Source organism: Talpa europaea (assembly GCF_964194135.1).
Source record: "Talpa europaea genome assembly, chromosome: 6".
Lineage (NCBI taxonomy): Eukaryota > Metazoa > Chordata > Mammalia > Eulipotyphla > Talpidae > Talpa > Talpa europaea.
This window is the reverse complement of record NC_140072.1, coordinates 24863311-24882308: the sequence shown is the minus strand read 5'-3', so window position 1 is coordinate 24882308 and position 18998 is coordinate 24863311. Positions and strand designations below refer to the sequence as shown.

Here is an 18998-nt window from a genome sequence, read left to right as displayed (position 1 = left end):
AAAATTTTGATAAAGTTCAATAATTGATCTCATAATTTGTACTTGATTGAGTACTAGTTAAGAAATCTTGGTCAAATGCAAGATCACTACAATTTCCTCTTGTATTTTCTTATAGATGTTTTACACACTTACATTAAGGACTACAATCACTTTGACTTAATTTTTATATATAGTGTGACATAAGAGTCAAGGGGGGTTTGTTTTTTGAGCATATAAACAAAATCTAGATTTTTATTTCCCTCCCTACCCTTTCTAGTGCCCAACTTTTACATTTGCTCTAGTACTTGGAATGGTCTTCACCTATAAGACGTATACTCATCTTTTAGGTTTCAGCTCAATACGTTGTCATCAAAGAAGGCTTTTATGATCACCATACCTAAGATGCCTCTCTTAGTTTACTCTTTTATTCTGATGTACTTTATTTCCTTCACAACCCTCATTACCATTCAGAATGATTTTTATGTAACCATTTGGACACCTTACTTGTTTTGTACATGTCCTCATGCTTGTATGTATTTCTGTGTTTGGCACATAGAAGGTATTTAATATCTGAATGATTAAATGACCGTGTCTTCATCACTATTGCCTGAGATTTCGTTTCTGGATTATATTCAGTTTATCTCTATTTACTCTTCTTCCTGTATCACCCTGTTCTTAAGGTATTCTCTATAATGTGCCAGAATGATCCATTTTTTAAATGTAAGTTAACACTGATTCTTGAATACTACTAGGAAGAAAAATGTGCTGCCTATGACAACCATAAGAAACAATCAAATGTAAGATGCACTGCAACTTCAGAGATGTTAAATGCAAGATGTTAAATACAGGCATCTAAGAATTAATGGATTATTATAAATCTACCTGTCACTCCTCAGCTTAAAAATCCTTTAATGGCTCTCCAGTGCCCTCAGGATTAAAGCTAAATTAAAGGAATGACTATGGACTCCATCTACTAGTCTAGGCTCATTTCTTGACACTCCCATTTTCACACCCCATGCTTCAGTTTATTTCGAATCCCTAAACTAGGGACTTTTATACTCCTTTGTGCCTTCGCATCTGATTCCACCCCCCCATCCTACCCCGCACCCTTGGCATATGCTAGTCATCCCTGCTTGCCTAAACTAACGTGTATTCATCATTCATCTACCCATCAAATATTTACTCAGGCCTATTATGATCCTAGCTTTATGTTTACAAAAGAGTACAAAGGCAGCCACTGGCATCAGAGTGAAAAACCTTTCCAGAGAATTATATAGGCAAAGAAAACATATGACAAGTACTGTAACAGAGTGATATGAACAGAGTATTGAAGAGGTACAAAGACATAATTCTGTAAAGATGCTTAGGGACAGTTCAACAATGGCTCCCTAGAAAAAATGCAGAACAAAGTCTTAAAGGGTTAAGTAAGAGAGAGCCAGGTAAAAAGTAGTAAGATATTGGGATCCTATTCTAGTATGGTTAAAAGAGCAGAAGGAATATAACAGTGAAGTGGGTGTTTATGTGTGGTTGGCCTGGGGGGGAATGAAAGGAGGATACAGACAAATGCCCTTTGATGTGTTAAGAATATACAAGAGAGAGCACTGGTCTAAGCACAAGATGATGGGGAACTAAAACGAGAAGTGAGTAGCATGAATGGACAGGAGGGCAAAGTTTTAATGCATAGGCCTTAAAAGGTGGAGTTTAGTTTGGAGACTTTTACATTTATGAATTCTGAAGGAAACAGAACCAGAACAAGGTAGTAAGTAGATAATTCTTAAGTTCTGAAGCCTTGAATATAGACAGACAATTTGGGAACTGGTACAAAGAAGTGACTGTTAAAATCATAAAGACAGATGAGTGCTGCTGTTTCCCTCTGCGAGGAATCTTCAACTCCAGTTTAAGCTACATATTAATCTTAGTAACAAATTAAATTTACCCTTTATACTAATTGTCATATAGTTTTGGAATTATTGGCTTATCTGTCATTTCACTTAACTTCAAGTCCTTTGGGGGCGAAGGCAGTTTCTTTTATTTCTTTAATCTCAAGTACCAAACAATGCCTAGTACTTTGAAAAGATGAAAGAAACAAACAACTGTCTATACAGGAAGTGATGTGGAGTAATCAAGCTGTGTGGCATTGTCCTAAATACTTTAGACTTGTTATGTCCCTTAATTTTCACCATAACTCTAGAAGGAATTTATTAATATCGTTTCAATTTTGTTGATGAAGAAACTGAAGCCTAGGAGATTACTAACATTACTAACATGCTCAAGGTTGGTAAGTAAGCAGAAAGGAATAATTCTATCTAGTGGAGATACATTTTTTTTTTTTCTCTATCTAGATTAGCCCATTTATTTATGATGTGCTGGCAGTGGTCTAAACTATACAATTTCTACTGGTCTTTCAATTCCTTCAGTCTTCTGATGGCAGACTTTACTGTGACGGCAGAAGTAGTGTTGTAGGTCCAGGCACCACCAGCCACCGTTTTCATGCAGGAACCACAGTGCCAGATTCCCACAGCTCGCCTCTTCATCTTGGTTTTGCCACAGAAGGAGCAAGTGTACTTGGCGTGCTGGCTGATTTCAATCTTCTTCACCATTTTCCTAAGGGAGGCACCGTAACGGGTCCCATATTTACCGACGATCCCCACCTTCTTGGTTCGTTTGGCCATGTCGCCGTAAGGTGGGTGAGCGCCTAGTGGAGATACATTTTTAACTGTACTAGGATAACAGGTAGGAATTCATCAGATGGAACAGGGGAGCAAGAAAACTGAAGCAGAGCATACTACTAAATCATCAAGGTCCTCAGATACTTATAGAAATAGCAATAAAAGACCAAAAGAAGATTTTCATGGTAACTTTTAAAACGATAGTTTGAGATAACTCTCCCTACTGGGAATCCCTAGCATTTGAATAAAAAAGTGAATTATCGTCCAAGGTAGAGGCAATAAATAGAAAACACAAAGCAACTGTGAGTGAATGCTTATTTTTCACTTGTGGAATCTAAAGTTGTATTCCTTGACATGTAGAATATTAGTAACTTACTGGAAGAAAAGATCATAAAGATTAATTTCTGCAGTTATACAAATTTATGACTGAAATGCATTGTGTATTTGCATGTGCATGTGTGTTATAACACTTTCTCTCAGGGCTTAGGCATTAAAAATTCTGAGCCACAATTCTCTCAAAGGTTAGCCTGCAAGACTGAAAGTAACAGTGACCTCAAGTAATGAAAAGTACAAAAGTAATTTCATTTCTGAGCAACGATACAGCTGAAATACAAGAAATTTAGGATAAACGTGTATAAGCCAGATACTTAGTTTTAATCACAGTGGAAATCATCATAATGCCGGGGTAAAAACTGAATAAAAATTTTCATACTTTATTATGACATAAGAATATTAATCATGTTAGACCCAAGCACCTGACCTTTCTGATGTCTTGGCGTGACAGTTCCTAAATACTAATAAGTTTCACTACACTCAAGATCATCACAGTAAATCACTAAAAACTGTTACATATTCAAATTATGAAATTTCTCTTGCCCTCATCTGTAGTATCCTCTTATTCTTGCATCTATCCCAATCCTTCCTTCAAAGTGTTAATAATACATCTTTCTGTTTCTCTAACTTTCTTCTCCTCCTCTCATCCAATTTAACAAGTATTTGAGTCATCCCCATGCTAGTAATGTTAGTAAGAAATTGTCCTTCAAATAACTTAATAAAATCTAGCAGTAGCAACAAGTACATATACCAAAAGAGACATACAAATGAAATTTTAAAACAATTCCAAGAAGAGACAAAAAAGTAGATCATGTTTTAGGAAATAATTTGAAGTCCTGAAGGACAGAAAAATTTTTGATCATGAGGAAGGTAAAGATGTTCCACGGAGGAAGAACATTAGCTTATACTGAAAATCTTTTATTTATCTCAGATTCCCTATCATATGCCACACAGCTCCAACTGTATAGCTCTTCTACTCTCTTCATATTTTCAAGTGCGCTGCTATCTTTTTCAACCTCTGTTGATTACTCAGCTTTATTCTTTGAGAAGACTGGGGACTATGTGTACTCCACAGAATTTTACTTTTTATATTTGGAATTTTATCTGTACACATCTTTCCTACTGTCTCAGAGGAAGGTGTACATAGTCCATTCAATTCTTGGCCCCTAATTTTTTTAAAAAGTATTTTGTGTAGAGGGCCTCCCTGGTGGCGCAAGGGGTTAAGACGCAACCTATGAAGCTAACCACAGCCACTGCAGCATGAGTTCGATCCCCAGCCAGGGAGCAACCCACATGGAGCAGCAGACCTCTCCTGTCTCACCTGCTGCTCCCCTCAGCAGTGTATTTCAGTCAGTCTGCCTGTTCTGTTCCCTACTCTCTCTCTGGTGAATCCTCTCGCCCCCCCCCCCCCACATCTCTAGCCTGTAGCCTGCTCTTGTATGCATAAATAAATCTTTTTTAAAAAAGTATTTTGTGTAGAAATGATAAAAGAAGCATTTGACTCTCCTAGAGAAATAGTAATTACATGATAACTGCTATCTGATCTGAGGCAAAATTCACCCACAGACAGTATTTCCCGTTATATACCGTTTCGGTTTCACTTTCTGTGGTTTCCGACAACTCCAATCTGAAAATATTACTTACAATAAAATTATTTTGATAGAGACCACATTCACAAGACTTTTATTCAGTACACCATTATAATTGTCCTATTTTATTACAAGTTATTGTTATCTCTTTCTGTACCTAATTTATAAGTCTAACTATTATAGACAGGTATTTATAGAAAAGAAACATAGTATATATAGGGTTTAGTATATCCATAGTTTCAGGCATCTACTGGGGGTCTTGGAATGCCCCTGTGGATAAGGAGAGAACTACTGTATTTTTATATATGAAGAACAGCTTAGAAGTCCTTGAACTGTTGTCAAATAAGAGGATAATTTCTCATTCCCACCACAACTATGAGTCATTGTAACCCAAGGGTCCCACAAAGGAAATTCATATTTTCCAACCTGATTAAAGTAATTTACTTGTCAACAACACATACAATAAACCAATGGACAATCCCTGTCTTCTCACAAATGTTACCTGGAGTAAGAGCTAAATGACACAGATCTGTGCCTGTACACAATCTATCCCAGAGTATACATAATTAGTAATGTTTCTTTTCAAGAACTGACATCCTCTATATTTTAATGTTGCTCCTGGGTTCTCTCATTTTCTCAAGAGACAGTTACAAGGCTTGATACTTTTGCTTTATCAGCATTTTCCCCGATTTAAGTAACTGATTCCCATCTTCAGATAAATTTGATGTTTGCTTTTATACCATTGTGTACTAACAGCTTGTATTCACATAATGTCACTGGGCTATATTCTCAAATTACATTCATATGGTCACCCCAAGAGGTCTTAATGGGTTTTGCAGGCACCAGCTGTGACATAATTTGTCTTTCTGGCAGCTAAAATTGTTAGTGTTCCCCAGGCCTTCACTTTTGCTCCAGAGTGCAGGTAATGTTTTTTTCTTTTGGCAGGGATTCAGGTGCAACTGGTGCATATATTTCAAACATATACCGTCAAAAGAAAAGAATTCTCTGACAGTGAAGGTATACGAGATATTATTTAAACCTTAAAAGCTATTAGGAAAATTTTCTACCTCATTTAAGTTTCTGATATAATAGAGTTAAGAAAAAATGGGGCTTAGTATTGTTGGCACACTGGAGAAGATAAACTAAAAGATGAGAACTAAGAATACTGAAATGTTTAGTTAGGTGTGTTTCTGATTTTGGCATTTCTGAATGGAAACAACACTATGAAGTGACACAGTAGACTGTCATTAATCAATTAATAGTAGCACAGATACAATTAACATTTAGTTTAGCCATATCTAAAGTCATATTACTTTCCCCACAATAACTGCCATCTTGCAAAAGTAATAGTTATCTTCAACAACAGGAAGTTGAACTATACCTTTAACCAGTTTCACAAAACAGTTGTATCATATATATCCATGGAGGCTTACTCTTACCTTTAAAGAAAAACTTTTTGGAAAATGTGACTATCTTAAGGAGATGACAATGATTATTGTCCTGTCAGTAATTTATGTAAAAGTGAACATTAGATTCTAATTTTACAGAGGACTAAAAAAAAAAAAGGCCACATATAAATATAACAACATTTTACATGGCATCAGAAACATTAAATTTTAATGGAAGGGGGTAAAAACTTTACTTTAAAATATTTTCCTTAAAATATTCCAAAAATTCATTCCACTAACATATTAATCCTTTAAAATACATTAATCCCTTTAAATATCAAAACTGATAGTTGATTTTAAGCCTATATACAAATACCAACAGTGAAGAACGACTTAATATTTTTTCAATTACTCTCTATAGTATTTATATATATGTAATGTACATTCCAAGATAAAGCTGCTTAGAATTGTCAATAATAAAATTAATGAAACTTTAAAAATATCTCTCTCTTGATGCTTTTTTATCAACATTGGAAAATAATGGTTGGCCAGGTAAATTTTTCCAGTAAACAGTGAATCACATTAATTTCTAAAACATTATTTCCCCCAAATTATTATATGATCAATCCCTCCCATCAATCCATTTTGTAAGCAGCAATTTCAAAGCCTGTGTCTAAGGTAACGAAGTAACTTAAAGAATAATCACTTGTGGAGTCTATTTCAGAATGTAATCGTGTTAACACATTGTAAGGAGAGCAGTGAAAGTGAACTTAGGAAGTAGAATGCAGAGGGGGAAAAAAATCTACTCTCGCTCTAATAAGGTTAATGAAAAATAAGAGTACCCTGTGGCAAGAAAAAGTTCCAATGTAGCAGCTGTAGGTGGCTCTGTGGCTCCAGAACTGTGGATAAGTCTGTGGGTAAGTCTCTCCTAAAGAACCTTGAACAAAAGGAATCCTAAACTCACTTTAGAAACAAAGAAATTGTGACTAAAGGACTACAAAGGACAATTTACAGTAAGTATGTTCCTGGGGAGTAGGAAAGAAGATAGCTATTTCATTATATTTGTATTTTATGACACTGAAACAGGTAGAAGCTAAGTAAATAAGTAAATATCAAAGAAAACAAAGTCTTTAAAAGTCCCTATAAATACTTTACTGAAATATCTTAGTAAATAAAAATGAGAGGAAAGAGTTAAATGTAAACAAACACTACCTTAATAAAAGAGAAAAACGTTTATATTTTTCTCAACACAAAATTACAATCAATGTACTACAGTTTTAGCATAATAACTTAAAATATTTTAAAGGCTACTATGAACAATTTAAAAAATAATTTTTATTCATGTTGTGTATAATAACCCATTACGATATCATTTTTTTCTTACAGGATTTAAAATGAAGAGAAGTTAATGGCACATACACCAATTACAGAGGGGAAACTTGCTCTCCATGCAAAGTTTACTCGGTGTAAGGTCCATATGAAGCACAGTGACCTGAGATAAGCAGCCTGGGGGCTCTTAGTAACAACCTTTTGCTCAGTTCCTGGTATGCAACTTAATACCTGGTATGAATCTTGCTTCATGTGAGACCATGTACTGCCATGAGGCAGAATGGACCTGGGGGTGGTGGGGGCTCCCATGACTACTGACCCTTACTCCTTGGTATGCAACTGTACAACTCACCTCTTGGTATGCAGCCACGTCATATCTTACCATGTACAGCTGCCAGTGCAAACCCACCCCCTGGAATCTTGTAAAAACTGGAAGTATATATAAGCCCCGGACTGCCCACGAATGGGGCTCAGCCTTTGGATGCGAAATGCTGAGTCAGCACCGGTGCAATAAACCTGCTTCTTGTTAGCTCCGGTATCTAAGTTTCCTTTGTGCCATATAACACATACACATTAACTGATCTAGTTCTTCATTCTACTCGAACAACTCCAAAAATCCTCTTATAAAAATCAATTTATAACCAGATAACTTTTTTCCTTGGTTTGATCTTGGCAGTTCTTAAAGTTGGTTCTTTAAAAATTTATTATAACATTATAAGCCAGAGTGGCTTCTATCAACTTGCCAAACTCTCAAATCCCTTATCCTCTTTCACTGATATAATTGTCTTACTAATGCAAAAGATCAATCCTGTCATCTTTCTGTCTCTCTACAATGAACATCTAATCAAGTGCTTGAGGATGGGATATACAAAAAATGAAAATCACAAAACAAGACAGACTGAATGCTCCCCCCCCCCAAAGTTTCCCACCTCAATACTTTCAGGGTCACTTAACATTTCTTTCATAAGTCTCTGATCTTCAATTGCATTCTAACCATTCCAAGTATTTACTACCCCCAAGGGCATCAAAGTCTCCAGGTGAGACAGTGATAAGGAATGAAATTTCCAAAGCTGACAACTGTGAATATTTTACCACTTCCAAAGTTCATCTCTTTCCATTCTATTTCAAAAGTAGTCTTTTTCTCTAAGACTAACAGTTTCTTACCTACTCTAAGATCTTTCCTCAAAAGCTCAGGAAATTTGTTTCAATTATCAGCAGCCCTCCCCTACCAATATCATCTTCCTCTCTGCTGCCTTTTTGTCCTCAACATATCTTTGTGCTCAAGTCTACAATGTCTTTAAAAAATTAAAATTAAAACTGGCCTTTAATTTAGCATCTTCTTCAATTACTACCATCTCCCCTCTCAGGAAGTTTTTGAAAGAGTGATTATAACCCCACAATTCTCTTCAATTGCTGTTTCTCAAAATAGAGCAATTTGATTTACAAAGCTCTCTCTGCTAACAATGCTTTTTGAGGGGTTTTCAATATTCTCGTATATGACAAATCTAATGATTGTCTCTCAGTCTTTGTTTTATTGACCTCTTTGTAGAGGCTAGCAATATGAACCACACTTTCTGCATGCAAAAACACTGGAGCTCTTAATAAAACTATCCTGACCCTTCTTATTTTATAACCTCTTTCTATGACTTCAACTACCCATTAGCTCAATATTCCCCAATTCTTATTGCTTACCAAGACTCCCAAGAGCACTAGACCTGTAATTCAGCTATTTGCCATATGTGGCCCAAACCCAACATTCAAATACTAAATTCATAATCTTTCTTCCAAATCTGCTCCTCATATCTTGTTAACTATCTTTTGTCTAGCTATGAGTTATGTCAAGACTACCCCCAAAGGTTAAGAATTTGCATCGATATATTGTGGTGTAGATTGTTAAGTCAATGAATATTCTCACTGTCCCTATTGCCAGAATGGGGATAATCATGCCTATGTCCATCTAACTCTACCAAGAAGAATATGTTCAACTGCTGATTAATATGAAAGAATTTAAAATTCTTTCTGGATGGCAGCTCTCCTGCCCACCTGTGGCTATACAGGTGCCTCTCTTTTTCTTTCTCTTTTCCCTAATAATGAACCTGTCCTTTTTTTAAAAATGTAAAAAAAAAAAATTCTTTCTGGGTGGTTGGAGAAAGAGAAAGGTCACACCACATCTACTCCAAACTCAAGAGTAACAGGGTCCTGATAACTATTTCTTTTAACTTGTGAAAATTCCCAATATCTGGAAGTTAAAATTCCTATTGTATGGGGGTTGGCAGTAAGTTTCTAAACTTAAAAACCTTCAGGATTCTGCTGGCTACTACCCACAGAAAATTTAGAGTGAAGCTATTTAACTATAATGAGCTTAATAATTTACATGCTAAGGAGACTGACTTTAAAAGTACATGAAGGGCCTCCCTGGTGGCTCAAGGTGTTAATACACAACCTATGAAGCAGTCTGCAGCCTCTGCAGCACGAGTTCGATCCCCAGTCAGCCAGGGAGCAACCCACATGGCTCAGCAGACCTCTTCTGACTTGCCCGTTGCTCCCCTCAGCAGCGGGGAGCAGTCATTCTGCCTGTTCTGTTCCCCACTCTGTCTCTGGTGAATCTTCTCACCCCCCACACCTATGATCTATAGCCCAGCTCTTGTATTCATAAATAAATCTTAAAAAAAAAAAAAAAAAAAAAGGGCCTCCCCGGTGGTACAATGGTTGAGCGCTGGGTTGCGAAGCTGCCCGCAGCCTCTGCAGCGCCGGTTCAATCCTCGGCCGCCAGGCGAGGGCCCCACATGGCACGCAGATCTTTCCTGCCGTGACCGCTGCTCCCCTCAGCAGTGTATTTCCGTCCTTCTGCCTGTTCTGCTCCCTGCTCTGGCTCTGGTGAATTCTCTCACCCTCCCGCGCTTCTGACTGTACCCAGTGCTTGTCAAAATAAATCTTAAAAAAAAAAAAAAAAAAAAAAAAGGTACATGAGTGCTTACCTGCTATGTTCAAGATAAACTGCTCAGTACTATGGGACATAAATAAAATTCCATTCCCACCACAGTAAATTTGTTATGTAATTGGAAGGTACTATATTCACAAATAATATGACATATGTAATAGTATGTGGTATTAAATGGTATGATATATGTAATAGTATATGCTATTATACAAAAATTTCTAATTTAAAATAATAAATAATAAAGTCTCAGAAATTCATGGGAATAGGAACATGGGAATAAAAAAACTATACAGTATTCAAAGAGAAACTATAGTTTTATATTTCCAATTTTGATGTAATTTAAATTTAAATGGTAAAATGTACAAGTTTTACATATTATCTCAAAAAAAGTTAAAATCAAGATTCTTATTACTTTACAACAAACTTAATTACCTTTACTTGGGACAGATTTTTTCACTGAGGCTACATGGTCTTCAGAAATTGCAAGGCGCCTCAAAACATCAGCCAAAGCTGCCTTTAACACAGTGATTTCATCTTCTTGTTGTTGAACTCGTAATTCAAGAGCTGAAAGGCGATCTTGAACATCAGAAGTACTTGCAGCAGAAATACTATCATCTATAAAATAAAGAAAACATGAAATATTTTACAGGTCAACTAATTAAGAAATAATCTAATGACAAATTAGAAAATCTATGAATCTTTAAAATATAAAATCTATGAAAACCATCATTTTTGAACAGATTAACTTCTGTAAAGATTTTCATAACTGTTTCAACTAATTTAAAATATTAAATGCTAATATATCTGACATACAATTAAAATTATGAAAATTTCCCTCACATAATTTTGTTTTTTTATAGAAATGTTCCCCAAATATATGACTTCATAGAAATATGATAATTTGCAAGAGAGCAAACTACTCAAAGCATCCTTCCTAATAACCACATGACTGTCATACTTCTCTATGAAAACAAAAAAGGAGTACAAATAAAACTTCATTTTCACTTTCTGTATCAGACAGGGAACCCCTCCCCTCTCACTTTCATGATTAATTATCAAAAAGTACTCTACTTTTGTCTATACTCCAAAACTATTATACTCACAAAAACTGTATTATAATTAGGAAGTCTTTTGGTACTCCTCTCCACCTAACACCCAAACTTCTTAAAAAAAAAAAAAAAAAAAAAGGTATGGTTTCTATGAAGCACATAACCAATATCGACCTTGGGTATATAACAAAAACAAAATGATTTATATAAAGTTTTGCTATAAAGCAATTACAAATTATTTCCAAAGCTGTGCAACTTCAGAGCACACAGTCTGTCAGTCAGAATCCACGTGTATAGAAAGATCAATTGTTACTGGCTAACTCAACACATGTGGAGAAATTCTGGGGGAATTTTGATTCTTATATAACAACGGTTTATAATACTGTGAAATAAATTGAGTCAGTCATTCATACAACAAAGCACAGTGTGTCATTTTCCACAAACTGAGATAATGTGCCACACATCTTTTAAAATAGAAAATGTAGCTCAAAGTTTCAGTCAAAAAAAGAGCCCTCAGTATTTAAAAATCAAATACAATACTTCAGATTTAACAGTGAAGATGCCAAAATATCTGTCAATCATACATATGTACATTCTTCTGCCTTTACAGGTATTTTCAATGACAATCTCTGTGAAACTAGTATGGAAGGAAAAATTGGGTTTTATCTTCATTTTTGACTTCAAATTCTGGACCATACTAAGTAGTTGCATAACCATAAACAACTTATTTTACACTTGAGTTTCAATTTTTCATTTTCAATTTTTTTTACATTTATTTATTTATTTATACAAGCACTGGGTACAGTCAGAAGCGCGGGAGGGTGAGAGAATTCACCAGAGCCAGAGGGGAGAGCAGAGCAAGCAGACTGACAAAGTACACTGCTGAGGGGAGCAGTGGGCAGCAGAAGAGGTCTGTGTGGCATGTGGGACCCTCGCCGGCGGCTGGGGATCGAACCGGCGCTGCAGAGGCTGTGGGCACCTTCGCAGCCTAGCGCTCAACCGCTGCACCACTGGGGAGGCCCCATTTTCAAATATTTTTTATGAAAAAGGTACCAAAGATGTGTGACAGTCAATAAATGTTTAACATACATCAGCAATGTTAAAAGGGTATAAAGAAATGTGGGCATATTTGTTACATATAAAGGCAGATTTGTTAAACTCCGAGATGATTAAGAAAAGGATCGGTAAGAACAATTTACTCTTTCGCTTTTGATTGAGGTCTTTGTCATTTCTCTGGAGATTTTAGCTTATTCTAGCTAATTCCTTATCTTTGTAAGTGTATTAGATGACAATCACTATTACTTTTATCAGCCAGAATGCTTTCTTTCTCCGGTAAGAGGAACAGGTCTTCTCTTTTGTGAAATGCCACTATTTTTTGAGGTCCCTTTAGGGCTGTCAACAAATGATACACTCAAACTCTTTATTACCTACCCCACATTATTAATAGGATGAACTAATGAAATGGTCTTTTTAGCTGATAAAGTATGAATGACTCTTAGCAATTTCAAATGGTTCTATCTAACAGCACTACAGGAATGATAGTGAGCTATGCATTAAACCAAAGGTAATCCTCTCAAATTTTCCAAAAAGAGGTGGTGACCATCCTTCCTGGTTTACCACTTGTAAGGACACAGACCTAGAACTGCCACTAATAGAGTCCTGACTGTCCTGAGTTCCAGTTCTAGTCTCTGAAACTGTAGATCTTTAATTCTTAAAGCTGTTCTAATATTCCTCCTAGCTAATGATGTAACCTAGTAAATTCCCTTTTGCAAACTATTACTTGTAAGCAGAACATTCTGATTAAGTCAACAAATTATATGGATAGGCCTTTCTAATTTGTCCTCAATTCATGATGGATGAGTTACATATTTAAATAACAATCATAGGTAAATACTTGATTTTTATAAACCTAATCTGTTTAACTCTTTTGGGAAGTCAGTAGAAAGATTATCAAACAATTACACCAAATTTACTGTATTTCTGTGTTTTAGTATTGACATAATTAGCTTTTACTTTTGTAAGTCACTTAACTCTTGAAGGCTTGTTTTTTAAATATGACTAGGTTTTTACTTTTTGAAATGTGGATAGTCACGGGAAAGTTAAGGTTTAGCTTATAAAAATCCTACCACAAGCTGCTAGATACTGTGATAAGACACAAAGATAGTATTTCAAAGGGTTTAATAAGCACAAAGTTAACTATTAACAATGTCCTGCATTTATATTGTACTGTTCATATTTACTACGTCATACCCCTCCTCACACTATCTGCACTTTTATATTTGAGGAAACAGCTTGAGAAGTTAAATAGCTTGTCCAAGGTCACCAAACTAGTCTTGATATCTAAGACTCAAACACAGAACTCTAGATTCACAATTTAGGTGCCCTTATTTCATGTTGCAGTCTAACAATCACAGGGGGACCAATAAATACATGTTTACACAAAGCCTAAAAAGAGATTTGAGTTGAATGATATTTTCAAACATTTGTTTTAAAAAGGTCTTTTTGGCTGCTGTGTGAGAATAGACTAGAAATAGGTAAGAGTAAATGCAAGGAAACCAACTGCAGAAATCCATGTGAAAGGTGATGATGGTCTAGGTTCGGGTTAAGTTATCCATGTATATTAGCCTGTGCAGGAAAAATATGCCTGCTATTTCAGTATAAATATTATTATAACTCTCCTTTTATCCTCAAGTTTCCCAGTTTGGATGATTAATTATAGGGGCACTAAGCAGCTATGGAGATGCAAAGGAACATATAGTTGATCTCTACATTTCCTTATAGCTCTAAAACTCTATAACCTTGTCTAAAATTTTGGCTCTTTATTTTTTCAGGAGCATGAGTCTCATTGGGAATTCAATAAAAGCCTTGGAATAGTGCATGACTGTAACTCTGTGACTGGCTTCCTCATGTATAATTTCTTCATGCTAATTAGTACTTATCTCAACTTGAGACTTATTATATGAAATAATGCACTAGCACTGTCATTTAATGAAGGCTCAAAAAGTTACTATCCTGAGTGTGATGCTCATTAATACACTGTATATTATTGCCACAAAATTGGAAATGACCTACAATCAATAGATGGGGGTCAATAAGCTATGATGCATTCATACCATAGAAAATCATGCAACAATTAAAAACAATTAGATGTATAAGCTAAAAATTTTAAATCTACAAGGCAACTTCAGTGTAATAAGCAAATTGTGAAACAATATGTACTGAATAATTTTTAGTAAAATACACACAAAAGTATAATTATAAAAATCAATAAAAATTTTATTTATATATATATATATAGATAATGTACACATAGAAAAGCCAAGACTAGAAGCATACATGTCAAGCTGATAATTAGGTTACTTCTGACTAGAAGACTAAGACTAAAGGGAAAAGAATAAAGGGGAATTTTTGCTTTTTAATTTAAGTATTTCTGTATTTGAATTTCACAATAAAAACATGTCATGTGTTAAACTCATGTTTAAGTAAAAATGCATTGCTTCTGAAGCTTGACTTAAATTTTTGCCAGGCACAGAGTTCCAATTTGTTTAAATTTTATAAAGGAAGATACTAAAGCATAAAGTAATTAAACTTCCATTCACTGATTACTAAAGCTAGCATAGAGTCTACCTTAAAGACTAACCCCTCCCTCCCACTATAATTTTATAGAAAAGTAAACTAAGACTATGGGGTAATTAGGTAAATTACTTAGGATCACAAAGCAAATGGGTTAGAGCTCCTGCCTCAGATGACTCTTAGAAACAATCTCTCTTAACTCTTTCCATTTTGAAATCTTTTTCTTATTTTTTTTCTCTAACAATCTCCAATGGACCACACTCCCATTCATAATAAACTTTTAGGAATAAAACATCTGTTCAGTAAATAGAATGTATCTATTTTGGGGAGGTTTTAAACTTCCCTTTGTTAATCCATCTATAATATAATGTTCCTTTCCCTACACAATGGTATTCCTCCTTTCTTTGTTCCTTCTCAAAATAGTTCTAGCCTTGAAAATATGAATTACAAATGAATTCTCAAGGTTTCTTAAACTCATGAGGGGGGCTGGAGAAGGAAACCCATTTATCTCTTTACCCATGAGCCTAATTTATTTATGGGCTTTAAATCTCTTATTAAAGATTTGAGATTAGAGATCTGAAATTAGAAATTTGTATACAAATTTGTATGTAACTAATAAAACTTTATATAACACTATATTTAGAACCATATTATAGTTCTAAAACTACAATACCTGCGTGTTCTTGCTGTTACTAAAATGAATTATACTTAATTTAGCTTCTGAACTGCCAAGTAATATGTGTCACCTTTGCAGAGATAAATATATTGTATTCTATTTTAAATATCCCAAAGTTGGCAATTCAGCATTGTCAGAATGAGATACTCCTCTACATTCTAGCACCTTTTGGATGTCAATGATTTTATATAAATCTTTCTCAAATGGCTTACTTTGTCTTCCTAACATGGCACACAATTATAATGTAAATGGTATAAAACTGGCAAAATAAATGTGACAATAAATGGTATCATGTATTCCCCATAATACATAGTAACATGAACTTGTATTCATTGCTGGTAGGACTTAAACTGCTTTAATAAGTTTGGCTTCATTTGGCAAAACTAAAAATGCACACACCCTACAGACCCAGCAATTCCATTACTAGGTTTATGTATATATCCTGACCTATAACAGAGTTGGCAAACTTTTTCTGTAACGGGCCAGAGAGTAAATATTTTAGGCTTTGAAGACCATATATTCTCTGTAGCAATTACTTACACCTGCCTTTCCAAAAAAACAGCTCTGGATAAACGTAAATAATTCGGTCTGGCTATGTTCCAATAAATCTTTATTTACAAAACATATGGTCTGCCACGCCTGGTTTCCCAATCTCTGCTCTTGTACATATATACCAAGAAACATATTCAACAATAGACTACTGAAAGACCACTGGATTAATAAGGAAATCAAAGAAGAAATAAAAAATACTTTGAGACAAGTGGCAATGAGGACACATTTTAGAATGTGTGGGACGTATGAAACACAGCAGAAGGAAGTATATAGCAATACAGGCCCACATCAAGAAACGAGAAGCCAAAGAAAACAGCCTAATTAATCTCTCATCTCAAGAAACTAGAAAAATAAGAATTAAAAATACCTAAAGCAAGTAGAAGGAAATAAATAGAAGTCAAAATGACAGTCCCTAAGATCAATGAAACCAAAAGCTGATTCTTTGAAAAAATAAACAAAACAGATAAACCCCTACCTAGGCTCACAAAGAAAAAGAGGGAGAAAACTCAAACAGGATCATTGATGAAAGAGAAATCACAACAGACACAGAAATCCAGAGCATCATTCTTTTTTTTTTTTTTTAAGATTTATGTATTTATTTATACAAGCACTGGGTACAGTCAGAAGCGCAGGAGGGTGAGAGAATTCACCAGAGCCAGAGTGGGGAGCAGAACAGGCAGACTGACGAAGTACACTGCTGAGGGGAGGAGCGGGAGTGGCAGAAGAGGTCTGCATGCCATGCGGGACCCTCGCCAACGGCCGGGGATCGAAATGGCACTGCAGAGGCTGCGGGCAGCTTTGCAGTTCAGTGCTCAACCACTGAGCCACCAGGGCGGCCCCAGAGCATCATTCTTAATGGAAAAAAAAAACACCTGAAAACCTTTCCACTGAGATCCAGTACAAGACAAGGATGTCCACTCTCACCACTACTATTACAAATTTAGAGCAATTAGGTAAGAGGAGGATATATAGGAATCCAAATTGGGCAAAAAGAAGTAAAACTGTCATTATTTACAGATGATATAATATAGAGAATCCTAAAAAATCCATGGAAAATTTAATTAAAACAATAAACCAGTTCAGTAAAGTATCAGGTTACAAAATCAATATATAAAAATCAGTTGCCTTCTTATATGCAAACAATCAGCCTGAGGAGGAAGAAAACCATTTCATTTTACAACTGTAGAAAATAAATAAATACATACATACATACCTGGGAATAAACCTAACAAAGAAGGTAAAAGACCTATACAAGGAAAATTATAAAACATTGTTAAAAGAAGTAGAAGACACAAAGAAATGAAAGATATTCCCTGCTCATGGACTGGAAGAATCAACATTACCAAAATGACGATCCTTCCCAAAGCAATTTATAGATTCAGTGCAATTCCAATAAAAATCTCAATGGTGGTCTTCAAAGAAATGGAACAAGCATGGCCGAAATTCGTATGGAATCACAAAAGACCCTGAATGACCAAAGATCTACTGACTGAAAAGGGGAAGAATGGGGTATTACACTTCTGGACTTCAAACTGTACTACAAAGCCATAATAATTAAAATAGCATGGTGCCAGAACAAAAACAGACACACAGACCAATGCAACAGAATTGAAAGTCCAGAAATAAAATCACACATATATGGTCAACTATTCTATGACAAAGAAGTAAAGAATATACACTATAATAAGGAACACCTCTTCAATACATGGTGCTGGGAAAACTGGGCAGCCACATGCTAAAGAATGAAACTACACTATTATCTCACATCATGCAAAAAAATAAAATCAAAATAGATAAAAGATTTGGATGTAAGACCTGAAACTGTACCATATATAGAAAAAAACAAAAGCAAAACACTCCATGACATAAACTTCGGAAACATCTTTGAGTACTCATCTCCAGAAGTAAGGAAAACAAAGGAGAATATAAACAGCTGAGACTATACCAAACTAAAAGGCTTCTGTACAGCAAGAGACAGTAACCAGAGATGCCCCACGGAATGGGAGAAAATATTTGCAAACCATACATCCAATAAGCGACTGATATCAAAGATCTACACACAAAGAAATCACACAACTCAACAAAAACAAATTAAACAACCCAATCAAAAAAACAGGCAGAAGAAGGCCTCCCTGGTGGCACAGCAGTTGAGCACTGTGGGTTGCAAAGCTGCCCGCAGCCTCTGCAGTGCCAGTTTGATCCCCGGCCGCCGGCGAGGGTCCCACATGGCGCGCAAACCTCTCTTGCTGCGCCCGCTGCTCCCCTCAGCAGTGTACTTGGTCGGTCTGTCTGTTCTGTTCCCCGCTCTGGTGAGTTCTCTCACCCTCCGGCACTTCTGACTGTACCCAGAGCTTGTATAAAGAAACAAACAAGCAAACAAATAAATAAATCTTGAAAAAAATTCTTTGTAAACAAATTTAAATATTTTCTCAGTAAAGAAAAACAAAGTTAATTTGGCCTCTAATATAAACCTATTTAGTAATGTGCCTAAATTTTCAACACCAATTTGGAGAATTTGTAGATTTTTATGCACGTAAATGAAAACATTTCTGTAAAATATAAATAAAAATATGATATACAGGGCCTCCCTGGTGGCGCAAGGGGTTGAGATGCAGCCTATGGAGCAATCCGCAGCCTCTGCAGCACTAGTCTGATTCCCAGCTGGGCCAGGGAACTGCCCACATGGCGCAGCAGACAGACCTCTCCTGACTTGCCCACTGCTCCCCTTAGCAGTGTATGTCAGTCAATCTGCCTGTTCTGTTCCCCACTCATCTCTGGTGAATCCTCTCAAACCCCCCCCCCCGGCCTGTACCCCAGTTCTTGTATGCATAAATAAATAAATCTTAAAAAATATATGACATATAAAAAAGCATTCTCGGGCTGAGACAGAAAAAACAATACAATACATAGAAAGGAAGAT

General features: G+C 35.7%; 2 protein-coding genes across 2 annotated transcripts in view; both read right to left on the bottom strand.

Moving 5' to 3' along the window:
* The window catches only part of EML4 (EMAP like 4), a gene marked incomplete at both ends in the record, with an annotated part of 81771 nt that overhangs the window by 61100 nt on the left and 1673 nt on the right, over positions 1-18998 (bottom strand). Inside the window, one exon of the mRNA XM_084234941.1 lies at positions 10661-10843. Coding sequence (XP_084091067.1) covers positions 10661-10843 — 183 coding nt within the window. The remainder of the gene's footprint in view (positions 1-10660; positions 10844-18998) is intronic.
* On the bottom strand, positions 2193-2775 carry LOC311171909 (large ribosomal subunit protein eL43). Its single transcript, XM_084234942.1, has one exon. The coding sequence runs from the start codon at positions 2649-2651 to the stop codon at positions 2373-2375; it is 279 nt and encodes a 92-aa protein (XP_084091068.1). The 5' UTR covers positions 2652-2775; the 3' UTR covers positions 2193-2372.

Bases quoted from the DNA above. Each gene is read 5' to 3' on its own strand.
- LOC311171909 (XM_084234942.1), bottom strand. From the start codon at position 2,651: ATGGCCAAACGAACCAAGAAGGTGGGGATCGTCGGTAAATATGGGACC.